The sequence below is a fragment of the Lactuca saligna genome, chromosome 4 (genome assembly GCF_052625555.1).
Source record: "Lactuca saligna cultivar CGN05327 chromosome 4, ASM5262555v1, whole genome shotgun sequence".
Lineage (NCBI taxonomy): Eukaryota > Viridiplantae > Streptophyta > Magnoliopsida > Asterales > Asteraceae > Lactuca > Lactuca saligna.
In genome coordinates, this window is record NC_136420.1 from 227,709,872 (window position 1) to 227,724,461 (window position 14,590).

At 35.1% G+C, this 14,590-nt stretch overlaps 1 protein-coding gene across 1 annotated transcript; it reads right to left on the bottom strand.

Moving 5' to 3' along the window:
• Positions 1-11,572: 11,572 nt before the first annotated feature.
• On the bottom strand, positions 11,573-12,561 carry LOC145043368 (F-box protein GID2-like). Its single transcript, XM_078992003.1, has one exon. It carries the CDS (start codon positions 12,421-12,423, stop codon positions 11,797-11,799), a length of 627 nt encoding a protein of 208 aa, XP_078848129.1. The 5' UTR covers positions 12,424-12,561; the 3' UTR covers positions 11,573-11,796.
• Positions 12,562-14,590: the final 2,029 nt, after the last annotated feature.

A 14,590-nucleotide genomic window follows, 5' to 3' on the forward strand; every position in this document is an offset into this window, starting at 1 on the left:
AGTTTGAAACCATAAAACAAGTAATGTCGATCCCGAATTATTCCCTTAATAATTTGAATGATTTGATAAGTTATAAATTGGATGATTTGATAAGTTCCCAAATTGTTTGAAAGCTATGTAATTACATTCCGAAAATCTCCATTATGCTCCGTATATTACAAAAAGGGATTGAGTATTTAAAGTTTGTCAGGAAATCGTATAATTACATCCATGTTAAGCTTCAAAAACCTTTATGATTTGCTTGTATTCCCCCCCCCCCCCTTGAAAACATTACAAAACACTGAAAAAGGGTATAGGGGTATGAACTCACCAGACAAGAAATGTGTCGGTAGGATGCTAAGTGTCAGTTCAGGGCTTGAATACATGCGAGGTTCCTATGTAATATGAAGAGATACATAATTGTATCTAATTATACTTTGAACTACTAATTAAATAAGAATATACACTTCGAGGAGCGAAAACACTTCATTTCAAGTGTTAGGAGTGATCCGGGTTGCATATAAGGGGGTGTAAGGCCTAGATATGGAGTTTGCTCTTCAAGAGTAAACTCCTAAGGGATTTTTTGGCTCAATGACCATATCCCCATGAGTTTACGGCCTTAAACTCATTGGTGGTGTGTTCTTGGATGCTTAATGGTCTTACAACACTTGTGGGATGAAGCTAGGTTCAGTTCTAAGGCAAGGGAATTGAATTGATCAACATATGGACCATTTTAAGGATTTTACAGCTGTAAACTAGGATTTTACAGCCGTAAACTCTCACATGCACTTTCCTTTTGTGATTTGGTGATCCTAGGTTAAGCACAAGTGGTTCTAATCCAAAGTACAAGCCATGGGAGGAAGTTAGGGCACCATTTGACCACTATAGAGGAGTTTACGGCCCAGGAACCATTCCTTGGGGGGTTTACGGCTGTAATCTCCTAAGGAGGTGGTTTCTTTCATGTTTAAGGTCCCTAACACAATGGTGGTTGGTTCTAGACATTATTGCAAGGCATAGGAGGTGTTTAAGGGGCATTTTAACACCATAAAAGGTGTTTACGGCCTTTGAAGGGGTGTTTACGGTCCAAGCATGATCTTGGGCCGTAAACTCATGTTTACTCCCCATATGTCAAGATTTTGGTGTTCTAAGTCCGTTAATGTAAGCCCTAAGTCATTGCTAAGCACTAGAAGTGATTTGGGAGGGTTTTGGGGCTCCAGAACCCCATTTAAGGGTGTTTGCAGTTTGGGGTTGTTCCTGTGCTGTAAACACATGTCTTTGGTCCTTTTGAATGATTTAGACACGAATTTGAATGTTAATCAAGCTATACTATCATCTAGGATGGATTACTTATCAAATTGGAGCTTGAAATGGATGATTTTTGGATCAAAGTTAGGATTGTAGAGAGAGAGTAGAGAGAGTGTGTTAAGAGAGTGAAAAAGCTTCAAATGAAGGTCCACTCACCCTTATATAGGGTTTGAGTTTGTGGCCCGGTAGAAATCTACCCGATACTGACGTTAAACGGAGCTTATGGTCGTACCCGATTAAGTTGTCGTAACCCGACGTGGTCTTAAACTAGAAATCTTTTTAAAAGAATCTGAGGGTGTTTCATGTGTTTCTAATGAGTTTGGACACTCATGAAGTCATAATAAAAGTCTCAATTCAATTAGCCTAATTTAAAACGTTAACGGAACAATTTGATGACGACGGGTTTTATTGACGGAAATTGGTTACAGTGACAAAATAAATTTTAGGTTGTCACACACCCCCTAAGAAGCGGTTGGGTTCTTTGAAGAAGGAAGCAAGACGTCAGTCAGTGTCAAAGGGTACATATCAGAGGAACGGTGACATTGTATTCAAGGAGATCCGCCCCAGAACAGTACCCGACCCGCCTAACTTTCGTTACTTTAATATATATATATATATATATATATATATATATATATATATATATATATATATATATATTATGAAAATTCATTCTAAGAGAATAAAATTTATTAAATTAACTGTTACCCTTAATTTATAAGTCAAAAATCAAGGTTTTATGAATAATATATAGGTTAAGGTGCATATTTTATTAAAAAAAAAAAAAAAAAAAAAAAAAAAAAAAAAAAAAAAAAAAAAAAAAATCATAATTTTATAAAAAAATATGAAATTATAAAAATGGAAGAGAGGGAAACCCTCTCTCATCCCTTAAAATTCATTCTCTCTCTCTCTCTCTCTCTCTCTCCCACTATCTCTTTTTCCAAATTAGAAATCATTTAAAACAATTCTTACACTCTACCTCTTCATTTCTATTCCACTCTCCTCTCTCACAGTCCACCACCACTATTTTCTCTTCCTCTCTCCATCAACCACGAAATTTTCCAGAAAATATAATCTCATAACACTCAAAACTTTCATCATCAAGTGTTGTCCTTGAGGTAATCACAAAATCTTCATTCTCCTTTCACTTTTTCGTTCATAACTTTGTGTTTTCATGCACATTCTCTACTTCTACACCATTCTATGGATGGATTATGAACCATATGTTCATAACCACGATTTTTATGATGATGGTGCTAGTATTGCACCCAAAAACCAACATGCAAGTACTGATCTTCAAGCTTAGATGCTAGATGATCAAAGTATGTTGTTAAAAAACTTTCAAATATGGAATAAAATGATTTATTCACAAATAAATATCTAAAACTTCTTTTGTGATCAAATCCAATTTTTCCTAGAATCTAGACAACAAATCAAGATGATCTAGAAATTTTCAGAAAGTAAATCATTTTTCTCGATTTATTGTTATGGTGCTATAAAATAGAGCAATAATTCATATAACATACATTTGATGGTTAATAAATTCTGGTAAATTTCCTATATCACCTATGAACTGATTGTAACTTGTGTGAAACAAACCTTACGGCATTAATATTATACAAAACACGTAAACATTATGTCGGTTGAGCTTGAATATCTCTAATCATGCTTATTGGGCCTTTGTGACCCGTTAACATGACTTTTGGGCCCAACATAAATAGTACATGTCTATTGAGCTTTCCGGTGACCCGATTACATGCCTAGTAGACCATCAATGGATTTATATGCTATTGGGCCTTAAAGGCCCATTCGCATTGCTGGTATGGTCCAAATTCATAATATGCTTGATAGACTAAAATGTCCGTCACATACTTAACAACCCAAATTAACATACATGACTAATGGACCACGTTTTTACTTTCTCGTGTTGTTGGGCTTTACTCAAACTCATGAAAACACTAAATGAAATGAAATCAACACCATTCGAATTCACGGGGTAATAATTGGGATTAGTGAGAATTAGCGGTTAGCACCTATGAGTGTTGGCCATAGCCTGTAGTTATAACCAGAGTCTCCTGGAGGGAGAGCGAGAGTTTGTGTATAGATCTATACGAGGGTGACTCCCCCACACCTGAGTTGTTCACTACAGTTAGACTTGGCCAGTCTAGGGTGATAAAATCTTGATCAAAACCGACATTGAAAAATGTCAAGACAAGTGAACTAGTCATTATTATGCATGGTTATAATGTCTCACATAGAGATCATATCACTATTTTGGGAAATCGACTTCATACTATTGGCCGCACTTGGTGATTTAAGTGAATCACTAAGCTATCACACTATTTTTTAAATTTGGAAAATATTGGATTTTCCGGGAATTTACATTGTTACTATATCATACTTCAACTGTTATACAAGAAATACAATTGTTGATCAATCATATATACATGTTTTGAAATCACGCATACACAAACATTTATTTGGATCATCACTTCATATCGTAACAGTTTCTATTTCAGAAAATATCAGATTTTCTGGGTTTTACAAACAATACAAAACTTTTTATATCAAACATGCTTATGAACTCACCAACATTATCTATGTTGACCATTTTCAAAATAACTTGTATTCTCAGGTAACAGATAAGTTGAAGAAAATGTCCAAGTGTGTTATGATGTTATCTTTTGTGATTCTCAGACAATTTTCATTATAAATATGTAACAAAATTCGTACAATGTACTTGATGTGAACAATGACAGTTGTCTTATGTAATGTTGGCTATGTATGTGTTTGTTTTATGTATATTCATTGTAATGATATTTCAATTGGTAGTCACACGAGCCCTCAGACGTTTCCACCGTCCGGTTAGAGGGTGTCCCATCAGGGATCCAAAATGAAGTTGCATCATAAAGGTCCATTCTTGAGACCAAAATGACTCCAAAATCCAACTACACTAGATCTAAGCATTCTTATGCAAAGTTATGAACTTTATACCTCCAAAGAATCCCAAATGATGATGATGTTCCAGATCTATAAGCTCCAGCCACCCCAATCCTTTTACCAAATTCTTCTTTCTTCTTCCAATCAAACACACACCAGATCTATAAGCTCCAGTCAAACACACACTAAAATGGAGGAAGAATGGTTATCTATAGCTTCTATGAGGTTGAAAGACAGATATGGAAGCTAGGGTTTGGGCCATTATGCTCCTTATATAGTGGAATGCCCTAAAATTTGGGTTTTGAGACACTGAGCGTACACTAGGCGTGCGTTCCCAACACCCACGACCACTTTACACATCTACATTGGGCATACCCACGCGCTGGTCACCTTGCATGCATGGTCCTTCTTGCCAACTTTTCCATTAAGGTACCATTAATGTCAATAACTTCAAAGTATCTCAACTCCCTCATTACAAGTCCGTTTCCGAAGAACTTTATATCCATGAAAAGGTGGCGAGACGCCCTACGCTTCTAGCGACACTCCTCGACCCAAAACTTCTCAAATAAAAGCTTCAAGACCCATAAAAGACCGAAACTTCCCTTGCCTTGGATTCTAAAATCCATAAACGAATACTTTTAAGAACAGGGTGTTACGATAAGAAGAGGATAGGAGAGTTAGAAATCGGCTTGCCCTCCATATTATGCACCGGTGCCAATTTTACCAACCAATGGGGTCTTTATATAGTGTGGCTATTAGGGTTACACCATTTAACTCATGACTTTACCCATTCCTTATGCTCCATGGGTTTTAACCTCCATAGAGTATCCATGGGTAACCACATGGGTTAAACCCAATATAATAAGGAATCATGGATCATAAGCCCACATATATAAGACTGAATGATTTACACAATCAATCCCCATATATTTAATTAGTCTCTTTTGATCACTAAATTAATTCTTGATCAATACTAATTAGATAATATGATTTCATATTAATATATTAGAACTTATAATATATTAATATGTCACAAATATCCTCTTCTCACAAAAGGTCTATCCAAATTGTTCCGATGCCATGCAACCCAAATGGACAATGCCGGGTCGAGTCAAGTATATACCAGTTATAGTTATGGACTTATACACTAATCCAAAAGTCTCCCACTTGGATAAATCTAATAACTATTATTGCAAGTATGACATCAACCTGACCATCAATCGTAGCTCTTAAAAGTTTTTGTCAAACTCTGAACAAATCACCGACGCGTCCATTAGATAAGTGATCATATATTCCTCCATTCTAGATATCATATGGACTAAGACATGGATTATAATCATCCTCTCTATCCATTTGTTGTTTCCCAATTTCTGGTTTATGATGATCGACTAATTGAACAAATCAAACAGTCCAGGCTTAGGCAAGCACTTAGGGTGTCATCACAAAATCATCAAGGGGCCCACATATATCGCATTTATCCCTTTAAGGGTAAAAGGAATGGATAAACTTTGACTCATATGCTTGGACTAACTACTTGTTGAATCATACACAAAGGCACATTTTATAACATCGAGTTACCAATGCCTTTTAGACTGTTAAAGTACGTTAAAAATTCATAACATTCTTCATTTCTGGATCTTAATCGGTTAAGCCATTACTTCAATTTCTAGATCCGACTTTATTTAAGCATCCTTACTCATAAAGTCGAAACCTTTAAGCCTTGGCATGGCTGTAAAGGTTCTTACACTCCTTAACACCTTTCCATTTCAACTCAAGGATATAGATCTCATGCATGGCCAAACATTCACGTCCAAGATTACATTTTTATGAATCTACAACTCAAGTGGACCAGAAATATGATGGATCTAAGCTAATGGAGAGCATTTGCTCATAAAGTCTCCACCTTTGGGACCAAAACCCTAGAAAATGGTCCATAAAGCATACCATAAGAACTACAAGTCAAGATCCGAACTTTTTACCTTAGAATGAAGCTCCAACCTTTGCAAAGCTCGGATCTATACTTCAACACCAACTTCTAGCCTTCCCAATGGACTCTTCTTCTCCTTTGCTACCTTGAAATGACACCACCAAGCTTAGAACACTCACAAATGGGCTAGGAACGAATAAACACTCTCTTAGGGTTTCTTTCTGAGGGATGGTGGCTGAGGAGTCGAGCCAACACATTCCTTTTATAGCCAACCCAACAATTAGGGTTTTTGATTCTGGACCGGTTACACCCAGCGTAACCCCGGGTACGCCCAGCATACCCGAGGGAGAACGTGTTTAAATGAAGTGCGTGAGTACGTGCAGCGTACTCCTTGTACGCCCAACGTACTCGCCCAACATAAAAGCCTTAAAATCATAACAATTAAAGATGAAATTACGATTTTAGAAAGCTCATAATTTCTTCATATAAGCTCCATTTTTGCTTGGTTTTATATCCACGCGTAGCTATCAACGAGATCTACAACTATCATTTTGACTCCATCGGCAAATTTTGACTTTATTGGTAAAGTTATTTTTTATTAGGTTTAGACTGTTAAAGTACGTTAAAAATTCATAGCTTTCTCGTCCGACACCCGTTCTTGAATGTATTTATATTGACTGACTCCTATTAACGAGATCTTTGATTCTTGTTTAGATTATTTTTGCTAAAAATCGACCACCCTAAAATTCAATTTTGGAGTTGTACACTGTCATGTGGAATTTTAAAAAAATTGTAACTTCTACTAATGAAGTCACATTTAGACGTTCTCTATATGCACGCTCTCAATTTAATGACTACTACGACTCTCATCTAGAACACATAGGTCAAAAAGTAATTTATCAAAAATTTACTTTTGATGATATGCAGAGTCGTGTCGGATTAATTGCGAAAATTCAAACAAGCATAACTTCTTCATATGAAGTCGGATTTTAGTGTTCTTTATATGTATGGAATCATTTTCACACATACTCTAACTTTGTTAAGATTATTTGTCCTAAATAATCTCTTATTTGAAATTTATTATTATGGAGTGTAATAACTTGTTTTCCTAGACCGAATTTGCGGGTGTTATAGATATATTGGATATAGTCTTTCATTAAGTAATTGTTGTGTTCTATATTAGCATGTTTTATCTTTGAATACCTATGTTATTCTAAATGTGTATAGTCGTTCATATTTGTGGAAGCATATATGAGATAAGACTAATATGAGTGGATTGGTTGATTTCCATGGTGATGAAAATAGCAAGATTTGCTACCAACTTCATAAGTGCTTGATTAGGAAAATAAGTAGTGGACCTGACCCACATCAAAATCACTTTATGGAACGTAGTCATGAGTGATGTTTTGATCAAGGTTGTATCTTTGTATTCCTAGACCTGAGATACATATTTGGGACTTAAAGTATAGGAATTTTGTGTTTTGACACGGTTTAACGTTATTCTGTAAAAGGCAGTCATAAGAGCTATCGTTGGGTATGACAGGTATGGAATGAACTACAATGATGGGCGTATGTAGTCAATATGAGGTTTGTTCCTCTTATTAATTGAGATTTAGATATCTAAGGCCTTACTAAAATTTGAACACTAAATAACATTGATGGCTATCTTATCTCATGTTCAACATGGAATCTGAGACAAAGGAATAACTGATAACACATCTTTAATAACAATTATAACTTAGAGCTAATGGAATTGACTATTGATAAGATGACACCATTCATATGTTGTTAGGGGCAGTAGCCTGTTGCTAGGTGTCGACTACTATCTGTGTCACTCTATAATGAATCTTGTGAAAGTAGGAGATTGCCGGATCTATATGCTCAAGAATCATTATTTAGTGACATTGCTAATAACGTATGATCATATAGGTTCACACCTTTATCAAGTTGACATATTTCGTATATTTATTATTAATATAATTATTAATAAATAAGATTAATTGTTGTATTTTATTAGAGAATAATTATTGTTTTTGTGAAAATAATAATTAAAAGTTAGTATAACTAGTTATTATATCATACCATCTGATTTAATAAGTCATGTACAAAGTTTTGGCCACTTTGGTTAACCATGATCAAACAAGTGATTTTATATATCATGGTTAATAAACTAGCAAACACGGTTTGTCTTCATTAGAAGACCATGGCCTAATTTTATATTAAGGCATAGAGGTTTCTTGTGAATCTCCTTACCTTGTCTCCCATGCTTCTAAAGGGCTAAAGTTGCTTTATATTATTAAAATTTAAAGGCATGCATTGAATAGGAGTATAAAAGGAAGGCCTTTGCATGAGTTCTTGGCTGGTTGAAAAGTGCTTATTCTTCTCTTTTTCTCTCTATAAAACTATATCTTTCTTTTAAGCTCTTCTCTTGCTTTCTTTTGAATATTGTTTCAAGTCTTTGGTGGTCTTCAATTGTCTCCTTTTTTTGTTTATTTAATTTCTTAAAGGCTTAAAACACTCAAGAATACAAGAAGGAACTAGCAACCCAAGTACCTTAATCTTGGTGGTGGATACTTGTAGAGAAGATCATACTCTTTGATCTTTCTATCTTCATCAACTCCCCCAAACCAAGTGGATCCAAAGGCTTCAGAGATTGTCATTCTAAAACATTATATGGTTGTTTTTAATATCATTCTAACCTGTAAAAATGGATTCTAGATGGTTTGGTTTTGTTATAAACTCCAAAATAAACTTGTTGTTTTTAAAAGCTTCTATTGCTAGATTTATGAAAAACTAACTTATATTTTGTATCAAAACCCATCATATGGTATATTGACATGGACTTCCAATTTCAAACTCCAAGAACCCCAAGAAAGGGATCAAAAGAAAGCAAAAACCAGAATCAAGACTAGATCTAAGCATGAAGAAGCATAAAGGTTGAAGGTTTATACCCTTTCAAGGCCTAGAAGGTGATGAGAATGTAAAACTTGGTTGTATCATGCTTAGCTTGAACCAAAAGCACCTTCTTCATCTTCAAATGACACCAAAGAACACAAAGGGCCTCTCAAACACTCACACAATCACACAAGGAGGCATAACAGGCTAGGATTTCATACTTGAGGATGGAGATTGGGGAATGGAATAAACCCTAGGAGTCAATGCCTTTAAATAGGCCCAAGGCCCGATAAAATTAGCGTTTCTTTATCATCTAATATGTGTCGCGCCATAACTTAGGCGCATTTCGTCCTACTACATGTCAAACTAAAATGAACATTACAACTTAGAGAATTAAATACATATTAGGAATTTGGGTGTTACACAAATAAGACATAGAATACAGGCCAATGATAAGTAACAAAGTCCAAGGACTTGTTGAATACATTACATAAACACCACATATAAAGGGACTAAAAATGTGACAATATCAAAGAAGGATAAATGGATCTTCGAGCTAAGTCAGATCCATACCCAAATTGGTACTAACTAATCCAAAGGTAGATGAAGTTAAGTACGAATTAAAGTTTAGTTTACCAACGCTAAATAACAATTCATAATATGAAGCCTTAATTGTGTGATTAAGACTAGCAACAAAGTTGGTGCTAAGATGATAGTCACATTTGGTTACTCAAAGATCGTTATGAACCAAGTAAAAAGAATCTTTGCAGTTAAGGAAAACCACATGTTAAAATATGCCCAGAAAGTTAAATAGCTAGTTCGGTCATTAGACAAATCTCAAATTGCATAATAACCAAGGTCTACGAATAAAAGAACCAATTCGTTGAGAAGTTGACATCATTGAGATTCACACATCTAATGAAAAAAGTGCTAGTAGAAATACTCCCCATAATTTTTTTTAATGAAAATGAGATAAATGACACCAAACAAGAAAGAGAGAAGTTGGATGACCCCAAGCATCAAATACCTCGAAGATGACACGATACATGATGACGAAGAAGAAGCTTGAAAAGTCAGGATAAAGCACCAAAGCACACCTTGCGAAACAAAGTTCTATATAAAATGGGAATACCCGTCACCATGGCTTGTATGTTTGAACAAAAAAGAATTTGGATAAGTCATCATGGAAACACATGAAGGGATAGTTGGCTTGTATGTTGAGCTTCTATTGTCCTAACATATATCGTGACGCCCAAAAAATAGCAAAGTTGAGCTTCTATTGTCCAACCATGTATTGAGACACTGAGCACACAATATCCAAGTGTGAGAAGTGCCAACAAAATGCATCTATTCCACGGCTATCGGCTATTACACTTGTAAGCGTAACCAAACCCTTGACCTCTCATGATTTGTGATGTTAAATGGTCATTAAACTCTTTCAATCTTCGGTTTCACATTGTTTTACTTTAGTCATATTGTTTTACTTTAGTAATTCTTCTAAGTTGTTTTTTGACGTTCTCTTGTTCGTTTAACAAACAAAAAACTAAGTTAGAACTAACGAATTCGAAACATAAGAACTGTATCGCATAATGTATATTACATCATGAAAACAATATCTTAACCCATTGTACAACTAATGTTCGACGACATTGAGATAATAGTCATTTCATTAAACAATCAAAAAAGTTCGCGCGGAATATATGAAAACTCACGAAATGCAAATACAAAAATTTTACATTCATTTGAAAATTATGATCGTATTGTTCCAAAATTTTACATTCATTTGAAAATTATGATCGTATTCTTCCTTTGTGAAAATCGTTGATTATATTGTTTGGAAAGAGAAAGAACATGTTCAAAAATCAAACTATAAACACTGTTGTTTTAATGCAATTCACAAATTAGCAAACACACATTTTGACCAAGTATTTCATGAATTAAAGAACATTGCAATTAATTAGCAAATCAATCTCCCAATTTTTATCTTCTTCGATAACTTGCGAGACTAATTTCTAATTTCACAAATTTGATAATCTTCTTTTGACAAAAACTGAAAACATGGATATTCCTTCGTATCTGACTTTTACTTTTGTCATTTTAGTAAACAGCTATTTCTTAAAATATATTAATAAACAATAATTTACTGATTTAAAACCATAACACTACAAAAGAACGAAAATAAAAAGGTCACACCACAAAAGGACAATTCCTCCTCCCTCAAGCATTGTCGTCGTCCATTTGTACTTTACTTACCCACAGGCCACAGCGCATCAACTGACTAAACGTCGGTGAGTTTAGTTTTACCCGTTTTTACCTATCCTCGTACCCAAACACCCCTCCCGCGACATTCACCATCATCCCCTTTTCCCAAATCGACAACCCTCAAGAAATAAACGATGAAAAGATGATCGACTTTTGACACAATTGAAATCAAATCGATGAATATATGAAAATGGTTAGCTTGATTTGTTATAAATTAAGGATTAACAGTTGATTCAGATGCTAAAAAGGCTAAAAATCAATCAATTGTCTCTCAATTTACACATACTTCATTGATAATAGGAAGAAAGAAAGAAATCCAGGATACATTGGAGCTCAAGGATTAGTTGTTTTTAGTTAGGGATAGAGTAGAACCAGATCTACTACTTCATACTACAGAAAATTACAAACAAACAGCAAACTCAAATCAAACTGCAAACTTAAAAAAAGAAATCAGCGATTGGGGTTTTTTTGTTACAATTCGCTGGATTTCATTTTCGGTTATTGAAATTCATCTTCTCATAGTAACGAATCGAGAGAAGAGAAAGAGAAAGCTGAACCTCGTCTTTCCCCCAACGGGTTTTCGCAGCGGTGGTGGTAGGCTTCGACGGAACAATTGTACGCGGCGGTGGTAGACACGGCCAAGCCGAAGAGGATGCGGCGGCAGCGACGGTGGAAGACGACGATGAGGTAGCGGCAGAGGTGGAAGGCTTGGATAAAGGCCATAAGTAATGAGAGTGGAGTCGCCGGAAGCCACCGAGGGCAAGAACCACCGAACGAAGCTGGTTGTTACCGCATCCGATATTCGCCCAGTGCTTTGTAAAGATCAGCTCCCATAACCGCTCATCTTGAGCTGTACGATGCCACTGCTTGTTCACGCATCCCGCCGCACCTAACGTCCGCGCGTCCACATGCTTCAGAACTTCATATAGCAAATTCTCGTCCAGCAAAACACCCGCCGCCGTATCCGGCGTCTCCGGTGGCGACTCCACCGTCTCCTCAGTTCCCTTCTCTGTATCTGGCACCAGATCTTCGCGGATCTTCTTCTTCATCTTGCCACCATCAACATCATCACCTCCGTTGACCTGATCTCCCGCAAACGAGATTGATCTCTTCATAGATACTAAATCAGAAAGCGAATTACAGAGAAGAATTTGATTCACCGATGGCAGAGAGAAAAGTAGGAGGGTTTGAGTTTTGAGGCTTTGAGGGGTATGGGCATCCACCTGCTTTTGATCGCTACGCAAGAGGACAAGTTAAGAAATGAATGCGGTATGTGAAATTACTATTATGTCCTTTTTTGTATTTAATGGGGATATAGATGGTCAAATTAGCCAGTGGCATGGTTTCTGGGTTTGGTCCATCTGTTTTGTTTGTATGTGCCCACTGCCAGCCGTTTGGATACATACATGTCTTGCATTATCCTTCGGACTCTATTCGCTTTCCATTTATAATTTTCAAACAACCATTTTTTTTTCTCCATTTTACCATATCCCAAAACATATAGTATTTGGATTAAATGTTCTTTTTGTTAAGGGTATTTCAATTTTTTTTTTCAAATTAATAAAATAGTTTCTTACACAAAAGATGATCATCTCCATATGTAACATAGATTAATGTTTTTACATGTAACATGAATTATTTTTCCTTTCTTTATATATATATATATATATATATATATATATATATATATATATATATATATATATATATATATATATATATTCAGATTTTTTTGTTAAATTTTAATAATTTATATGAACTATTCAGCTTTTTTTAATCCCCATTAATCATATTTACAGATTCCGTCTGAAAATATATTGTGTTGTGAAAATTAGAAAAAATGAAACATTTTATTACATATAAAAGCTCTTTGATATTGTTAATCAATTGATGTCACATGATTTTATCTACTAATTTTCGATAGCACTCCATGCATATAACCATTATAGGAGTATCTATTGTATGCACATGATACCTCGAACATTGTTGAATCAGGAAACAAGCTCTGAGACATATTAGACAACTAGATATTGTTGATAGTGATCCATATGTGTCGCTTCGGATTCTATCGGGCGATGGTGGTTAGAGAGGCGATTATTATGATTGTGAAAGATATATGTTATAAAAAGTCGCATTGCTAATGCTCATCATAATATCAAGATCAAGAATCCATAAAGCTAAGAGAAAAATAGAATTACAAATTGTTAAAAAAAATAAAAAAAAATGTAGTTGAGTTGGGAACATCTTAATCGAGTTAATTATTTGGGTTGTGATGACATATTGGTCCATGTTCATATCATAGCACTACTCAGCCATGTGGTCATTAAGATTCGTCTGCAGTGACTTCAGTACATTAAACATAGTTACATGTTTGCAGTGGATAATTAATCGATACACGAAAATTGATGCTAAAATGCTCGTTAAGCAGGGGCGGAGCTACCATGTAGCCCTGGGTAGCCCGGGATACCCCTCCAATTTTCCTGTCAAATGTAAATATCGTGTTTTTTTTCCGAAAATCCATCACAAATCCGTTGGAAATCCGTCACAAATCTGTCACAAATCCACCACAAAATCTGATAATTATAAATTTAGTGTAAATTCACTGGTTTAGTGATGATTTTGTGACGGGAACTTCTAATAGTGCAACCCCTAAAGAATTTGTACAACACCTCATTTTTCTTTTTGGATCCGTCACTGCCGTTAAGGAAGTTCCCTTTTCAAAAAAACATATTCATCAAGTTTAAAATTCAGAAGTTCACTACTCTATTGCACAATATATTAAATTTAACATGTATCTAAGTATTATGTCATGTTTATATAACAATTTAAGATAGAAGTTCATCGAGTATCTAAAAATTTCATAGAGCTTCCGACTCTCTTAACCCATATACAATATTCTAGTTTTTGCATGTTTTACTTATTATATGATCAAAGAAAATTTGTGAAAGTGTGAGTTCCATAATTGCTCTTTCAGTTCCAAAATAACACGAGTTTTGGAACTCATTTTTGAACTTGCGATTAAAATTTAAGTTGTGGATAACATTAAATCCAAGAATATAAAGAAATTAAAGAGAGAAATTACACGTATTGCCATTTTGTGACAAGTTGCAAGATTATGACACTTGGAGAGAGTTCAAAACCAACTTGTAACACACGGGGAAATAGTTCTAAGATAAGGTGTGAGAACCACATTTTTAGTATCTCACAAAATCAAATTTGACAAGTTGGTTTAGTGGTAGTTTGTGAGATTCTTCACAAAGTTGATCTAATTGTTACATTACA